The 18,376-nt window shown below is 30.6% G+C and overlaps 1 protein-coding gene across 2 annotated transcripts in view; it reads right to left on the reverse strand.

Moving 5' to 3' along the window:
- Positions 1-14,345, reverse strand: part of LOC118194064 (cell adhesion molecule Dscam1-like) — a 572,732-nt gene extending 558,387 nt beyond the window's left edge. For both annotated transcript variants that reach the window (XR_015044453.1, XM_085827755.1), the window contains exon 1: positions 14,142-14,345. Coding sequence is in view for 1 of the 2 variants with exons in the window: in XM_085827755.1 (XP_085683881.1) it covers positions 14,142-14,217 (76 nt within the window). In the remaining variant the exon portion in view is untranslated. The remainder of the gene's footprint in view (positions 1-14,141) is intronic.
- Between the last annotated feature and the right edge of the window lie 4,031 nt (positions 14,346-18,376).

Genomic DNA, 18,376 nt, shown 5'->3' on the forward strand with positions numbered 1-18,376 from the left:
TTGCTTTCAGAGTCAGTGTAATAATATGTTTCGTAGTCTTACCCGAGCGCTGTATGGCGACCATGATATGTCTTGGCATCCATGTTGATGACATTTCCTCGGCTTCAACTTTCTGATGTCATGCTTACTGCATCTATTACATTTTTAGTATATAAAGCTATAACATAATAAAGTTCATAATTATTACCATCCATGTGAATACAAAAAGAAGTTTTCTAACTTTAATATTTACCAACTAATAATCTCTCAAACACCATGACCATAGTCGTGTTCAGTAATTAATGCATATTTTAGATAGCAGGAATGAAGTCTGATATATTGCTGTTAGAATGTAGAAAGACAAACTGCAACGTTGAAAAGCATCTCTCTCAGGTTATGGTAAACTACACCAAACTGGTACCAAAGAAATCGCCTGAAGAGTTTTATTGGTTTTCAGTTTTAACCCAATGGACAATTTTTCCTTTAGATTTATTTATATTACGTCTGCCAAATAAGGATTAACGATTTTTTATTTATAAAAGTCCGTATAATGGACATTGCTGCTATCGAAATGCTCCAAGTAGCATAAAATGAAAACCACATGGAAGTAATCTAATGTCATATTCATTTTGTTATAGCACCGATGGTATTCATAATGAAAAATCAAGAAAATTATAGAAGGAAAAGCAACCTTCGGCGGCTTCTTAGTCATTCTGGAATGTAATATGGATGATCAGGTAAACATACTTTAAATCTGATTTTGCTGTTAGAATGTACGGATATATATTAGATTTATATATAGCATTGTTCTAACATAGGTATTTTGACACAAAATCGGACTTTTTCTAAAATAACATACCAATGTTTTTCCATATTTCGATTCGACGACTCAAATTATGCCTGAGAAAGGAGAGCATTCCTTATATTCCCTTCTTTATATTCCTTATATTTTTATTCCTTATATTCTTAAAAGATGACTATGAGGGAAGAGAACCCAGTCGCTAAATCCAGTGATGAAGAGTTATCGTCGATGACAATTTAGTCAGTACGCCTATAGAGAGACTGCGGACTTAAATGAATTGCTTCCAATGATACCATGAAAAGCATGGGATGACAAAAGAGAAAATTCCTTATACCTCTGAGATGCATTTCATCTAAGTCATCATATTTATCTACTCAATTTCTCACGAGGATACTTAGAATAAGGTAGTAATTATGAAACTAAGATTTCTAATTAGGAGTTCGTTAACAGATCTTGAAGGAATAACTGCTTAGAATCTTTTTTAAATTTCAAGGAAAGATTTCGTCATTTGTGAAGATTTTGATGGTAAACTCAGACGAAGATAATAATTTTTAAGGTATTAAAGTTAATAATGCTTTCTTTAAAAATGAATTAATTATTTTCTTGTTTCCTCTCCGATTTCTTTGAAACATCGTATAAATATAAATATGAATAATGTATAAAATATTATATAAAAATGAATATTTTTTTCTGTTAATTACAAACAAAACTTAATGTCATAAATAATCGATAAGTAATCTATGGAGAAGTAATTCAACATAACTGCTTTTCTAACTTTAGAAAGGTCTTTATCAAAGCAGCTATGATTTTTGCGACACATATGATAAGTCTTATTACTATTTATTGGAAAGGCTGTTAGTTTCGGAGTGTTATCAATTCACGCTGAGTCAAATCTTTGAGTCAATAAAGTGAAGTTTACTTCTGTTGATGTTGTTGTTAGGACTTATTTCACTTGTCTGACAGGAACACCAGAACAAGCCTACGAAATTCATTGTGGCAAGGAGTGCCGAAATGCGCCTGTCGTTGGCAAGACCCTTGAGCAACATACAAGTGACAATAAGACTTTGCTCAGTTCTGCCGCCGATTTTGAAAGAGAGCAGTTCGAGGGAACGTGTGCAAGAGTCCCCCAACCCTTTTCCACTAGCATCAACATGTCGAAAAGACTTTCGGCTTGCCACACATTCTGAGTGCCCCCATGCCGCACGTACACTATACATTTACAAACATCCATGCCTTCTTCAGGATTCGAACGCTGTTTTTACGGTAATGTCATTGTTATCTGTGTGTCTTATTAACAATTTTAATGCTTCTGAGACGGGATAGTGGTTAGTGATTCTAATTGCCGTATCGAAGGGCCCGGGTTTAAATCCTGTAGGCTCTGCGGCATAGAGGCACTCTAAATATATGGAGATGTAATAATATAGAAATATAATAAAAGTCCTCTTGTATGGTTTGGTAGTAAGGAAGGTGAGTGGGAGGCCTTCGTAATACGCCTTCCCCGGGGTATACTCCTCAAAACTGGGTTGAATAGCAGAAGTCCTGAGTGTCTGGCAATAATTCTTCCGTTAAATATGGACTCGAAAAGAACAACAACATTAACGCTTTTAGTGAGGTAATTTCATTTTCTGAGCGTGAGGCATAATATAATATTTTAGTCTCATGGGATGTAATAAACTATTCAGAAATATCAGTGTAAATTAAAAATGAACTGAAAGGTTTGTAAATGGAATATTGCCGCTACTTTTATGTAAGCAACTTGCACAATTTCAGCTATTAAACTAAAACGGTGGTTCTCAACCAGTGGTACGCGTACCACTGGCGGTACGCAAGAGAAAAATAGGTAGTACGTAAAGAATAAAGTATTTTTAACTACTAAATTCAAAAATCTCGTGAAGAAAATGAACAATTGATAGAAATTTTCCGTGAATGAACTCTAACCAAAGATTTCAAAAATAACACGCTTGTTAACTTTTGCAAGAACTGAAAAAAAATTAACGTCATTTCAAATAACAACTATTAAATTTTTATTTCCTTTTTGCACATCCTATTTGTGTGTACAAGAATTTTCTTCCATTTTATATTTTAAAAAAATACAAAATAAAATTAAAGGTGTATCCTAATTTACGGTTTAAGCTAAGTGAAATATGAGCAGACGTAAAGAAATTGATCTGTCTTAAACAGGCCAAAATTTCACAAATTTTAGAATTCAAGTATTATAGCTTAAATTTTGATAATTAAAATGATGGTAACCAATTTTTAATCTAATATTTTTATGTGTGCACTTTAATACAAATAGCTAACTGGTTGTGATTAGAAAGTCCTCCACGAAGGCATTCCTCCCCTTAGGCAGATAGCCCTAGTGAGCTTTGCCATAATTAAATAAATCAAAAAAATAAACCTAACTGATTGTGGAAGTGGCAAAATATATTTTTTTTTAATATTTCTATTGAGAAATTTAAAAAATAATCATTGGGAAATGTAGTGGTTGTATTAAAGTTTTTCAATTTTTGTTTAAATGGCTCGCTTTAGTGGAAAGGTTGAGAACCGTGGGACTAAAATAATTAATACGCAAGTGCGATATTTTAAGCTGACAGGGAACGGTTATGAAGAAGTAAGCTACCTTGTAAATACCTACACTATTAGTGTAATTACAATAATTTCCACACACAATTTCTACAGAAAAATTACAAAAAAACTATCTGAATTTTTTTATCATTGCATCCGATTTTAGTTCCGATGTTTCTGGGGTAAAATTACATCATAGCTACTTAGGAATCGATATATCTGGACAGACCATCGTCCAATCGATTGATAAATCACTAGAATCATATTGTTTCGTGCACCTTATTCAGAACTGCTTAAACAGCTCTAGATAGCTTTAGTTTTTGTTGTTGTTGTTGCTAATGCTCACTTGTCTGGCTTATAGTCAGTCCAAGCCCACGAAATTCCTCCTGACAAGAGTGCGAGTTTACGCCTGTCGTTGGCAACAGCCTTGAGCACCATACAGGTGACATTGCTATTCAGCTCAGTTCCGCCCACAATTTTGATGGAGAGCACTCCGGGGGGATGGGTTCAAGGGTCTCCACACCTCTTCCTTACCACTAACCTCTCGAGAGGACTTTCGGCTCGCCACATATTTTGAGAGCGACCCTCCGCATGGACATTATACATTTGCAAACATCCATGCCTTCTCCATGGTTTGAACCCGGACCCTTCGGCAAGCCAGTCAGCGACAGCTTTCGCTTGGGTGGCACATAGTTTTAGTATTAAAAGTAATGCTACGTAAAAAAATCTTCAGTTTGAAAAAGTTGGAGAATAGTAGAATCTTACATAAGAATTGATAAAAATATACTTATAAGTTAATAATAATGAAGTTATAAGAGGGACGTGACCATATATCACTGAGTAGTTTACACATAATTCCAAAGCTACCTGAAATTGTTTGGTTATAGGCATCTAATCTAGATGTACACATACACAAATGCACTTAAGTAAAAAAAATCTTTCTTTCTCTCTCTCTCTCTCTATATATATATATACATGCGCATGTATGTGTGTATGTGTGAGCTATGAAACTCGTACGAAATCGATGATTCCTTTAAAGAACAGAAAAAACAAAAATTCGGAATTGCTGTCACCAGCAATCAAGCTCAGCATTTTCTTACTGCCAGCTAGACGTGCTTTCACTACACTATAAAGGCACAGGGGAAAGAAAAGGGAAAATCTTTACATTCTCTTCCACTCAAAGGGCGACCGGGAAAAAGACCTACTCTCCAAATTCTGATGGTGAGGAATTATTGTCCACAGCATTTTATTTCGGGGCTCACTTGTTGAGTCATTAGAATTATTTTGTAGAAAACCTCCATGACGAATCAAAAACAAGAAAAATCTCACAATGAGCCAACATCTGTACTCAGGAAAAACGTGGGAACTAAAGTGGACCCCTCAACTAACAAGCGGAAGGTAAGCTTTACGAGAATGCAATTACCTAAGCTTACAACAACCCCACTGTCTTGAAGTAAACAAAATTGGAACTATAACAAAGCGAAAGGAAGACGATTTTCGTTATAAACGCCATTAGTAAAAGGCGACAATACAACACCCTCCTGCCTCCACTGTTAGTAAAAAGGCCATAAACCAATAAATCAGATGTGTTTCCTCGCAACCGTCTCTCGCCTTTGCTATACTTTCTACTCAAGAATAACGAGTTAAATAAAGCCTTAACAACTTAAGAATACTTTTTTTGGATTAAAATACACATAAGTACAAACACAACAACAAAAAAAAAAAAAAAAAAAAAAAAACTAGAATAATGCTAACTTAAAACACATATTAATAATTAAAATTCGCGACATGACATGAAAACTGATAATTTTGGAACATGACCCCAGAAATATTTCTGTTTTTCAATCCAATTCGATGAAGTCGTTTACATATACAATAGGTCAGTAAAGTAATTTCTTTTAACAAATGGTACCTAGCAGTCAAGTCAAGACTATTGTTCTTTGTCAGATAAGCGCAGATGTGTTTTAAGTAATAATATTCTGCTCTGGAAAATTTTCCTTCAAAGAATAATCCCAGTAATTTTTACCGTTTTGCAGAATAGGAGATTTTATAGGAATATAAATCCCTTTTCAGTGGTGTGTCAAATTTGTGAACCTATCAACTGACTGTCTACTACTTGATTTATTACATTGACTATTTTCACTGGCTCATTATTAAACACACGCTAATTTTTTGTCAGCATAATAACTGATTGAAAAACATTTCTTAGAAAATTCATTGAATTGGAAAGCTGTTTAGTAGTACGGGAAAGCAAGTGACCGTCCTAATACTAATTTCAGACGTCTGCAGTTTCTTTAAAGAAGTTCTGTACCATAAAACAGAAATAAGTCATCTGCTTTAGTAGAAGTTAAATACTAATTGATAAGGAAAAGACCTGGGAGATGTGTGTAATATATACTCTTCCCAAAGTAACTCGTTTTACGTTTGGAGACCACAAAACTTTCATTCATGAAGTAAATTCATTTTTAATACTTTAGTCACAAAGTAATTGAGAGTAATTGGAGAAATTCAGATTTTTAATGTAACGAAATCCTACGGATAATTACGCTCTAATTCCATGTAGGGTTAAACTTCAATAGCCACGAAGAAGTTGGGATTATTTGCTCAGATGCAAAGGAAATTAATGAAAATGGAGGTAATTTTTTCTATGCATACAATTTCTGAGGTTTTTGAATGAGATTAAATTAGTCTAGCCACTCACATATTGATTTCAATGATAGAAATTTAACGTTTCCATTTGAAAGGAAATGAATTTGACGAACTAAGGGAACTTCAGTTTAATTAGATTTGAACACTTCCAGTGGAATTCGGCATAAAAAGCTTCTTTGAAAATTTAAAAGCATCGAATTTTTTTAAGTTCTTTTTTTTTTTTTTTTTTTTAGTTTTTCGAAGAAAATGATATGCAGGCGTATAAGAAAGCAAAAACCTTTCTTGCAGTATAACATATTACATACATGTTACATATAAACATATTTTATATATATATATATATATATATAAATGATTGGTGCAGCCGATTGCAACAAAAACGGGAGATGCGCAACTACCTGTTATAGCAGTATCATATTCTCATATACATAATTTCAACGTTCTACGGCTACTCATTCTCCAGTTATGCAAAATACATACATACGTACAGATATAAAAAAAATTCTTTTCTGAATCCATTTTAAATCCATTTTACAATCCTTTTTAGCAAAACCAGTCCTTTATTTAGTCCGGGTTTTTTATTATTTTATTACTTATTTTTATTATTATTGTATTTACTATTTTTTATTTAAAAGTTGTTATTTTTGAGAAAAATAAGCAATAAATTTTATAGCGGATGATTTTTAGAATATTGGATATTTAAAACATCTCGAAAGATTTTACATAATGAAAATTATCATATTATTTTAATTACAAGTTTTCTACAACTTGTTAATTATAATGCAAATAAATATTATTTGAAACAAAATTTTTAAAATTTTAATATGAAATTGAAATGCACACCTGAAAGTTTTGTCGGCTAAATTTAAAAATCACAGTTTTACATCTAATGACAAGTTAGACAAATTTAATTGTGCTCTTTAAAGCAATAACTATTATTCATTAAAAAATATCAAAAATAAAAAAAACTGAAGCTTTCAGATTTTGTATTACGCCCAAAAGGCAGTTTTTTTTTCACACATGCATACACTTTTCGAGAGCATTTGGGATAACAGCCCTTTGAGCTAAAAGTATTTAAAACAACATATCTTTAGAATTTACGATACACAGTTTTGCGCGCTGGCCATAAAAGTATTTTACAGTGTGTTGCCACTGCTCACTTTGAAATCATTGAGTTTCTTAATCAAAAATTTCGTTAAAGTATAAAAATATGAAATAGGTAATAAAACAAATTCGAAATTCAAAATTCGGATTTTCGGGTATTCATATTCGAGTGTACAACTACGTTTATTCAAAATTTAATGAATTTTGGTATTTAATTTTGGTATTCAAAATGAATTTGGTATCCTTGTTTTTTTCACAGCACGTGAAACATACATACATTCATGCAAAAGCTTCATTTTTTAATTTCTTTCTGCATAATACAGGGTGGTAATATTTGGTGGCAACAATTTAAAAAGTGATACAGCCATTTATAGTGATTCGACGCAAAATACCGTTTCCTGACCGGGCTAACGTCCCTTTGGGCTAAAAAAAACTTTTCGAAACGGAAAGCACAATTAGCAACGGACATGCAAATGGTTTTCGAAACTGAAATATGGAAATGATTTTTGTGTCAATCTGTGTGTAAAAATTTGCAAGTAATATTATAGAGGATAGGATAAAAGATTGAAATAGCTTCGCTTTTGCAGAAGTGGTTTAACGTGCTGTTCAAAAAGAAACCAGTAAAGGTTCATGAAATTTTAGAAAATTCACATGAATTAAAAATAACCTCCATGTCCTTAAATTAGTCCCATTCTGTATTTAGGCAACCTTCCACGCACATTAGCTACGATTAAAAACCTCTTCGGAAGCCTTGATTTAAATTGTTCCTGCTACTCTCTACAAATAGCTTTAAGTTTCTTTACCTTTATAGCAATATATATGGTTCATATCTACAATTCTGAGACAAACCATGAAGATTTAAAATTTCCGAAGTTCATGTCCCTTTAAAGAATCCGAACATTTCGAAAATCCAAACCTCTAAGACTATTCCATTTCAAAGAATTCCAAGTTTTCCAAATTACCAAAGGCCAAGCCTCTTTGAATAACCCCAAGTTTCCGAAGAGCAGATAAAGCAAAGAAAACTAAGAGTATTATAAGCTAAGTTTAAAAAATATGAATTTCCAGCTACATCAACTTTGATATTTTTCAGGTTGCATATTACGGAAAAAACATTTGAATTAAAAAATAGGCAAATAATAAATTTATTAATATAAAGTTTTTAAGCCTCTTAAAATATTTAATGGGTTAAAAGTCAAAAAATAATTTTCATTTAGTTTAATGGGAACAAGAAATTAATTAATTCTCTTTATAAAATTCATCTATAATTTTATATCACGAATAATAATAAAAGCGTGATGCGCCTTTGATAAATTTATAAAGTTAATGGCTTATACTTTCAGGAACACAATCTGATTATTTGATTTCGTTATTTGGGCCCCCACGCTTTCGTTATTATCAATGTAAAATTGTGGATATGTTTAATAAAGAGAATTATATTTCTATTAAAGTATGTGATTTTTTTAGTTCATTAATTATTTTACGAGTTGTCTTAAATAAACGCGTATTACATAAATGCTTTTTTTCCAAATGGTTAGTCTCGTTGAGAATCAAATAGTTCGATTTAAAAATAATTTTTCAACAATAAATGATCACTCTTTTACTTCCAACAACTTCAAATGAATAAAAATAAACTAGCGATTTTTTCAAAGAAATCAGAATTTATGACAAAATCTCATACAGACATGATTTAAAATATTTTTTTTTCGCTCTATCGGATGGTGCAAATAGTAAAACTACGCGTTTTTAGCTTGTGCATTAAACCAAGATATGAGCGAAAAATAGTTTCAATATGAAATTTTCAAAACATCTAAATCGAATTTTGAAATCTTTGCTTCATCATATTGTATTTTCATCCAGAAGCACTGTATGTACAAACTTTGAACTCTATCAGAAAGTAGTTTAAAAATCGATGATAAGCGTTTGACCATAGCGACAAGCACTTTGAGTGAACTAAAAAAAAAAAAAAAATCTGATGTGTACACTACATGACTTCCTTGTACGGAATATTAAATTATACGCATTTTTCTTGCATTTTGTTTAAACTTATTGGATTTAATTATATATACTTCGCCGACAGCGCATAAACCACAATAGAATAAGTGCATTCTTTAAAATTCGCTCTATTTGTTTACCATAGCGACACTCTGGCGCTAGGTTCACTAAACAGTATTATATTTCGTTCATATTATAACTCATAATGCACAAAATTTATATCATTTAAAGAATAGAATTATGTAATCGTTGCCACATGTTCTATTCAAATACTATAATAAAGCTAGAATGATGTATAAAAGAAATTACGCAAACAAAACAAAAAAGAAACAGTTTTTCACAGACGATTGAGTATTTCTCATTCAATTAATTCAGTTCTCATTTTGCGATAAGGCAAAAATACATACAAACTCAAAATATCTATATTAAAAATTACGAAGTAAATCTTAAACACTTATTTCCTGGAAAAAATTCCAGAAAGGATTAAGCATGATTTAATTGGCAATAATAAAGGAAAGCGTTATCTTTGTTGTTGCGAAGCTAAGTTTCTCTAGATTGGCAACAAATCCACTGCTCAGCTGTTTCAAATGTAAACAAGCAATGGCCGCCATCAAAATAGGCTTAGCGGCACTTAAACAACTTTTAAATTGTTGATAATTCTAAAATTATTGCATACAGATTTACTAAAGGCATAAAACCCTTAACCGGATGATAAAAACAACATAATTCAATCATTTTTAAGGACAAAAATGTACAATTTACAAACATATAAGAGTAAAGAAACTGAGATCACTGAGCCGGGTAATAGTGTGGATATATTTGTAAATATACTTATATACGTTTGGTAAATAAATACGAGGTGCACATCTACATGTTATTGTAGTCTTATATACAAAATTTCAACGTTCTGAGGCTACTCGTTTTTGAGTTATGCGAGATACGTACGTACGCACGTACATACGTTCGTACAGACGCCACGAAAAATTCTTTTCAGAATTCATTTTAAAGCAGTTTTTTAGTTTTTTGGAGGAAAGGAGTCTTTTATTCTGTCCTTACGTACAGATATCAAGCAAAAACATCGTTAAATTGCATTCGAAAGCGGTCCAAGTGGATATTTTCGTTGAAATATGCTGCCTGAAGTTTTTCGCGATTACAATACTTCCTTTTTACTTCGTACAAGGAAGTAAAAACGCTCTTAACCAAAAGATATACGTCACAAAATATCTCCCGTGTGAGAGCGAATAAGGGACTTGTTTTCTTTAACATGGCAAAGCAATTATCCACGATTCGTTGAAAATGCAGTCTTTTTTTTTTTCAAAAGCAAATTTAAAGCAACAGTTTGGTGAAGGAAACGGGTTGGACTCTTATCTCTTTACTTTCCAGATTGTGCAGCCTGAGACTTTTTATTTCCATCGTTGAAATTCAAAGTTAAGAATCACTATTTTGAGTTCCGTAGCAAACATTCACGCCAGATCGCAATTAATGCTAAGTATACTTCAGTTTTAAAGTCTTCCACAAAGTACCGCAATTGGGATTCAAATTCTAAATTTTCTATACATAAATTCCTAAAGGGATATTTTGAAAAGAGATAATGGCAAAATTTGATTGAGAAATATTTTCAATACTTGATTTAACTTCTCTGGTTCCTTTTTTCAATTATTTTAAATATAAATAAGGTCCTGAATTCATATTCCAAATGACTGAAAAAAAATGCTTGAAAGCTATTAAAAGAGAACCATAATGACGCATAACTGCAGTCTGACGCCTCAGCTTCCAGCTTAACACATTTAACGCATCATAATTTAAAATATAAATTACTCTAAAAAATTCAAATGGCATTATTTTCCTTTTTTAATGAGAAATAAGAATTGTACATGCATATGCAGTGATAGGCGAAAGTAAATGGTGGAAATGATTCCAAATAATAAACACTAAACTTCTTAATCAACAAAAAATAACATAAATATGTTGCGTCAAGTACACGTTGACCATAGCGACAGACTTCTTTCAAGTGGCATGAATGCACTTTCATGTCACTTAACCAAATTTTTGTCACTTATATAAAATTCTTAAACAATTATCGATAATGACATCATACGTTTCACTATCGAATTTTATTATTAGCCCAAAAGGGCTATTAGTTTCAAATCGGCATTTTGTAGCGTTTCACTATAAACGGTGACTCACGTTTTAAATTGTTGACACCAAATATTATTGCACTGTATTATATTTAAAGAAATTAAATAATTAAGAATTTATTAAGAATGTATGTATGTTTCAAGTATTAGGAAAAGCTGACAGTAGCTAAAGCCATCAAATTTTGAATAACGTAATCTTCCACCCGAATATGGGAACCTGGACGCCAGAATTTTGAATTTTGAATTTGTTTCATTATTTATTTCATAGTTTACAAATCTTTAACGAATTTTTGATGAACAAATTCAAATATTACGAAGCGAGCAATGGCAAGACAGTATGGAAAAAATCATTTTTATCTCCAGCGCGCGAAACTGTCTATCGAAAATTCTAAAGTCATGTTGTTTTTAAATATTTTGTGATATTGTTATTAAATTGAATTTTGCGTGGTTTAAATGTGAAGAACATGATATTTAATAAAAAAAAGTAGAACAAACACACAAAACTTTAAAAACCGTCCCTTTGGGCGTAATATAAAATCTGCAAGTTTCAGTTTCTTTTTATTATTAATTTTCCGTTTTCAGTTTTCATGCAGATAATATAAAATATGAGAAACTACTTACGTAGAATTCCTGAAGTTAAGGCTATATTTATTTACAAATAATTAAATATAATTGTGATAAGACGAATATATGAATAACAAAAGCATATAAATAACATTTAATTACTTAAAAACATGTGTTTATAATACATATATGTATACATAAAATTGAAGAAGTTTTATATATATATATATATAAAGCTAAAGAAGATTGATGAAAGAAATCATGATTATCCTATCTGACGAAAAGGTGTAAGGTAAAAAATACAGGTGTTAAATTTTAAAATTGACAAAATGTCAAGTACACGTTTTATACGGGAATATGAAACTAGTTAGGAATAGTGTAAGCTTTAAAATTAAGATTAACAACAAATGTAGTAGAGAGAAACATATGAAATTATGTAAATGGAACTTTGAAAAAGGTGAAAATCAAAGTATTTCTCTTCCCTGTTTATTGTTTCATATATAACTTGTATTTCAAACACTAAACCTGGTCGATTAATGAGTTCCAAATAACATCTTTCGTTCTCTGAACATTTTGATATATATATATAATATATATATATATATATATATATATATATATATATATATATAATATATATATATATATATATATATATATATATGTACTATATTTATGCAAAATAAATTAAAATAAATAATACGCTTAAAATTTATCCCGTATTCAACTCGGAATAAACCAGAAGCACAGTGGCAAACTGCGTGAAAAAGAGGGATAAACATGGGAAAACTGAAAATGAAATAAGAAATTTACATATTTTGTTTCGTCATCGTCAGAGGGCTGGAGCAACGAAAGAAGAGATTAAATAAATCAACCTATTTTTGAAACACTACACATACAAATTATGTTTTAAACTTAAAAACATCAGTCCAACCTTTACACTCCGAAGTAAGCAGAGCTAAAATTGCAAAACTGTAAAATTATAGCATCACTGCAATGTTTACCCTGCTTACTTCAGCTTCTAGGGATTGACTTGATAAAGACACGGATTGTTTTGATTGTTATTCTGAGGTTAGTGTTAGTTTTAAACTCTAATTTGTGTCTTTATTAGTTCAGAAACAGGCTGATTTACTTACTTCTTTCTTTGCACCAACTCCTTGATGACCATGCAATGAAAGCTATAAATTTCTTTTATTTAATTTTTGGCTTTGGTATGTTTTGCTTCCTTTTTTCTTCCTGCCTGCTACTGGGATTCTGTTTTTTTTTTTTTTTATTTTTGCATATGCTTGATTCCAAATTGAATATCGAAAAATTTTAAAGTATTATTTATTTTGCCTTATTAAAACCACTTGTTGCTGCTTTCAGCGCGCAACTGAGTTAGGTTTTGAATTGTTTAACTTTATAGTAATTAATTTTTATACATGACATTATATATAACAGTTTTATTAAATGACGTTAGAAATATTATCAATCATATTAATTATATATAAAAAATATCGCTACCAAAAATCTTCAAGATATTAGTTATAAATGCATATTCTTTTGAAAAATCTATTTTGTTACAAGCATAAGTAATACAATGTTATAATTTAAAAGCACAAGAAGGAGTTTTATGCCTCTTGGCCTGACATAAGTTGTTGTATTGCTACTAAGTAATTATCTCCGCAATCTGAAGCCAGCATTTCTTCAAAACATTTTGCATAAAATCTTCCACTTAAATTTTTTAAGTACAGAAAAAATTATTCTGTTTATGTTAATCGTTATCTTATCCTCTTTAATAAAGTATTATAACTGCAAAGATTAAATCCAATAAATTTAAACTTTGAGTTCTATCAGTTATATTAATTCCGTTTAAAGATTAAGTCGTGCGTGATTCAATAGGTACTTAAGTCATATTTTCAAATTTCAAAGAGACGAAATGAATCAAAATTATCTTTTCATTCTTTCATTAAAATGGTAATGAGATGCTTTAGAAAATTTGAAACGAGCTTTGTAAAATTCGGAAACAGAAATAATTTTGAAATCATTAGGTTTATTTGGCTTTTAAAAGAATATTAGTGAACTTCAGCTGAATATAAAATTATAAAAATTAAAATAAATAAATATTAGGCATCGTTTGAGATTAACGTATTTAATAAATTATTTTCAGTTAAAAAAAGAATTCATTTTTTAGCGAATAGAAATTATGTCTAGTCTCTGATTTTTATCTTTCTGTTTATAATTTTTTAAAGAATATGGAAGTAAGATTTTTCCCATATTTTTGTGATTGTATGTAAGAAATAAGAGAAAGGTTTTAAGACAATACACGTAAAGCACGTGCGTGTGTTTAATTAATTTCGGAAACTTACCTTCCAGTGCACTGATAACGAAAAAGAACATCCAAATCATTTTCACAGCTTTATGATACCTTTTGTTTACCGACATAGTTTTCCAGTTTCAGAAAAATATGATCATCCAGTATCCAAGTGCTACTGAAAATGTTCCTATGTCGCGCGTTGCATGAACAGCTTCGACTTTTTAACGGTGCAACGGGAAAGTTCCAAAACACGGTGTTGTCGCTTTCCTACACGGAACTCGTGTACTGCCGGGAAAGCAAGCGGCTTGAGGTTCACCAGAGTTTGGAGTCGCGAGCATGCGTAGTACTGAACCACGTGGATGCTCACTCGCGAGAACTTCTTCAGCTTATTTTTCTTTATCCTGGATGTTCAAGCCTTTTGTTACACAAATAATAAAGCAAAGATGAGAAAAAGGGGATGCACGCATTTCTTTCTTAACTCTTTGCTGTCTTTGTGATGTCACAAATGTCACGCGAGGTGATTTTTGCACGTAGCTACTGATAAATAAAAGAAAAAAGCTTATTTTTAGAAATAAAGGCATACTGATGGTATAGTAATTAATATTATTTACACGTATTAACGCATAGAAAAAAAGCAGTTTTCTGGAAATTCTGAATCATTTTATTTAATTCGATTTGAATTCAGTTCAATTAGAATAAGAAGGCTTAAAAGATTATGATTATTAGAAAATACAATTAAAGTCTTAGAGTATATCAGATTGCAACCTATTATTTGAATCAATCACTTGCAAATCTATATGGAATGATTTTAAATTAATTTACTGCAAATTAAACTTTTCAAAATTCATAAAGTTAAACTTTTCATAAATTTAACTGCAACAAATACAATTTTTTGACAAGAAATAGGTGCTATTACACACCAGTGATCTTTAAACCAATTAGAAAATTAAATTATAAAATTTGCAATTTCAAGAAGCAGCAATTTGTCTAATTAGCATTGAATGAGTGAGAAATCAAAAAACAGTTTGCTTTTCCTTCTCATTCAAAAATTAACCGAAATTTAGTCTTATATTGGCTAAATTTCGTTATAGTTAAATAAATTAGTCTTATATTGGCTAAATTTCGTTATAGTTAAATAAATTAGTCTTATATTGGCTTATATTATATATATTGGCTCACGTCTATCTGATGCATAAAATTAAACAAAAACTGAAAGAGCTTAGAAGGCGTTAATATAAGCCCCATCTTTTTTTTAGAACAAAAGTTTTCTGCAATATTTATATTACATACACACATACACCACATATATATATATATATATAAACAGAGCGAGGGAAGAAATTTAGAAGCAGTTTTTCAGAAAAACCAAAAACTGAAATTCATAAGCAATAAATTTTAAAAAAGTCGTAAAAAAGAAGAACTGAACAAATGTTAAAACTAAAATTCTTCAAACAAGTAAAACCCAAATAAAAAACATAAATAAATAAAAAAAGAATAAGAAAGAAGAGGAATTCATTCAATTTCAGTGCTATGTCATCAGGAGGAGGAAACATAACTAATGACGTGGCATTGAAATTGATTGAATTACTCTTATTTCTTATTCTTTTTTATTCATTAATCTTTTTGAATTTGGATTTTACTTGTTTTGAGAATTTTAGTTTTAACATTTGTTAAATTCTTCTTTTGTACATTTATAAAATTTTTTGAAATTTATTGCTTATGAATTTTAAATTTTTGGTTTTTGTGAAAAATTGGTTCTTAATTTCTTTCTTTATATATTTACTGATCAACCAACTGTACAATGTGACAAAATTCTTGAAAGGTTTATAAATTTTCCTTTTCAAAAATGTTTTGTATTCCCATATATATATATATAGATATAGATATAGGTATACAGATATATATATAGAGAGATATATACATATAAGATAGATAGATAGATAGGTAAATAGATATTTCAGAAATATTTATATTGCATGGGCACACACACAAATATATATGTATGTGTATGAAATATAAATATTGCAGAAATATGATGTAGTAAGTACAGGTACAGCAATGGAAAAATCCATTTGTCTCAGCAAAACGTTTCCGTAAATAAAATGAAATTAATGCTCCACTTAAGTGCGGGTACATCGATGGAAAAACTCATTTGCCCGTGTATTTAAATGAAATTAATGCTTCATTCTTTAGCACTAAATATATCTACAAAATGGATCTTCAAAGTAATGTGATTAGTCAATCAGTTCTACACATCATTCAGCTTAGCGTTTCGCTTTTAAAGCAAGTTTAGCTTTTAAAGGAAATCCAAAGCATCCATAATGAAAAATCATTATGAGGCCTCCAAAAAGAAAAATCTGGAGAAAATCTGTCTGCGCTGTAAACTACTATTACAGTATAACTGAAATAAATAGCCACAGTATTGAAATAATAATGTAGAAACCCCCCATTCAATGAAATGTTTATGTGAGCAATTTCTATTACCAATGTTTTTTAATTAATTCCCCCTCCCTTTTTCCTTTTTGCAATTTTTACTACTTAGGCAACCTCATTTGCTTCATATACTAATACTTAATTTACTATCGATTTGCATTTGTGCAGTAACACCTAAGACTGATATATTATGAACGAATGCATTTGTATCCTTTCGAGTATTTATTTTTATCTACTTTTCAGTTCATATTACATATCTATTACATTTTTCTGCATTCACACTTATTCTTACAATATGGGCATATAAAGATGATTCCACATACTTGTTTGTCTGCCTGAAATTCATTTTCTTAGCTCATTTAAAGCATGAAATGCAACCTGTTTGCTCTAAATTCAAACGGCTACTGATTCAAACGGTTGCAGAATTACTACAATTTGGAAGCGATACTAAAGATTAATGGAGGACTTAGGCAAAATCATATGAATAGGCAATGGATGAAATATTAGTTTAATTAATAAGGTGCTGGACCTATGCCATCATTCAGAAAAGCGCCGATTCAATTTGGTTATATGAATAGAAATTTTGCGATTAAGATAGAAGTGTTTGGTCCGCTCCTTTGCCAAAATCTCCTCCATTTGCAAAGCAGATGACGGAAGTGTATATATCGAGCTGCTACTTGCCTCTGGAATTCGAAATGAAGCCTTACAGTATTAATATATCTGGTGACTGATAATCCCATGGTAAGCCTTTTATTTCATCGTTGTCCATTGCATTATAACTGCAACATGATCCTGTAAACTGTTGCATAGTTTTCTGACAAAGTGCTTGAAAGTAAATGAGACTACTATTATAATTTATGTTTAATATTTATAATTTACATTGAATTGGTTTTTACTGCTGTTGCATTAGAAATAAATTAAAAATTTGGTCATCCATATAAAGAAAAGCATGAAAGAATCTGAAGATAATTATCTGAACGTTCATTTTTTTTATACTTTCAGCTTAAAAATTCACAAAATATGCATAACTAAGGAATTCTGAAGAAAAAGAAAGTAAAATGTGAAAGGAAATTCATTTGGGAAATATGAGATGTTGCTATCAAAATAATTAAAGTTATCGAACTAAAATATTTTTCTAATCGTGTGTTATCTTTCTTCCTTCAATAATAGATTTCGCTTTGAAAAATATTTTAATGAAAAAGGACTTTAAAAATCTTTCAACAGTATTTTTCTATCTCAAAAATCATTGCGAAAGAAACATAACACTTTCAGAAATCCATTTGCGTGTAAACAAACCAGCGCATATTTCTTTCTTTTTATACGTTTTGTTTGAACTTCAATCAGTTAATTTTATATGAACGCGATACTGGATAATATAAAAAAATAATGAGAAACTACGTTTTTATGCTGGTTTGAATATCAGCAAAATTTAGCTGGTGAATATTAAAACCTTCAGTGCTTCTATTTGTTACTGTTGTCGTGCTTGTCGATTTGAGAGAACTCTCGATGAAACTCAGGAATTCAATATGGTGAAGAAGTAGTAGCGCGAGGGAATATACCTTAAATAAAAGACAGCTCTTTTTTGCCTGCTTTAAAGAATAATCCCTGGAGATTTCCTATCCTTCTTCTAATCTCTCGAAAAGACATTCGGCTCGACAACGTGTTAAGTACTCTCATGCTAAAAACACACTGTACATTTCCAAAATTCTAGACCATCTATATGAACCTGGGCCATTGTTATCCCAGCCTAGTTTCCTACTATTATACGATTAGGGCAGGCTATTCTTATTAATGTGTTTCAGTCGTTTGCACCACGCAAAACCTGTTATTATGCAAATTTTACTATTTTAATTT

Source organism: Stegodyphus dumicola, chromosome 12, assembly GCF_044657685.1.
Source record: "Stegodyphus dumicola isolate Sdum_Otavi_A_Nest chromosome 12, ASM4465768v1".
Taxonomy (NCBI): domain Eukaryota; kingdom Metazoa; phylum Arthropoda; class Arachnida; order Araneae; family Eresidae; genus Stegodyphus; species Stegodyphus dumicola.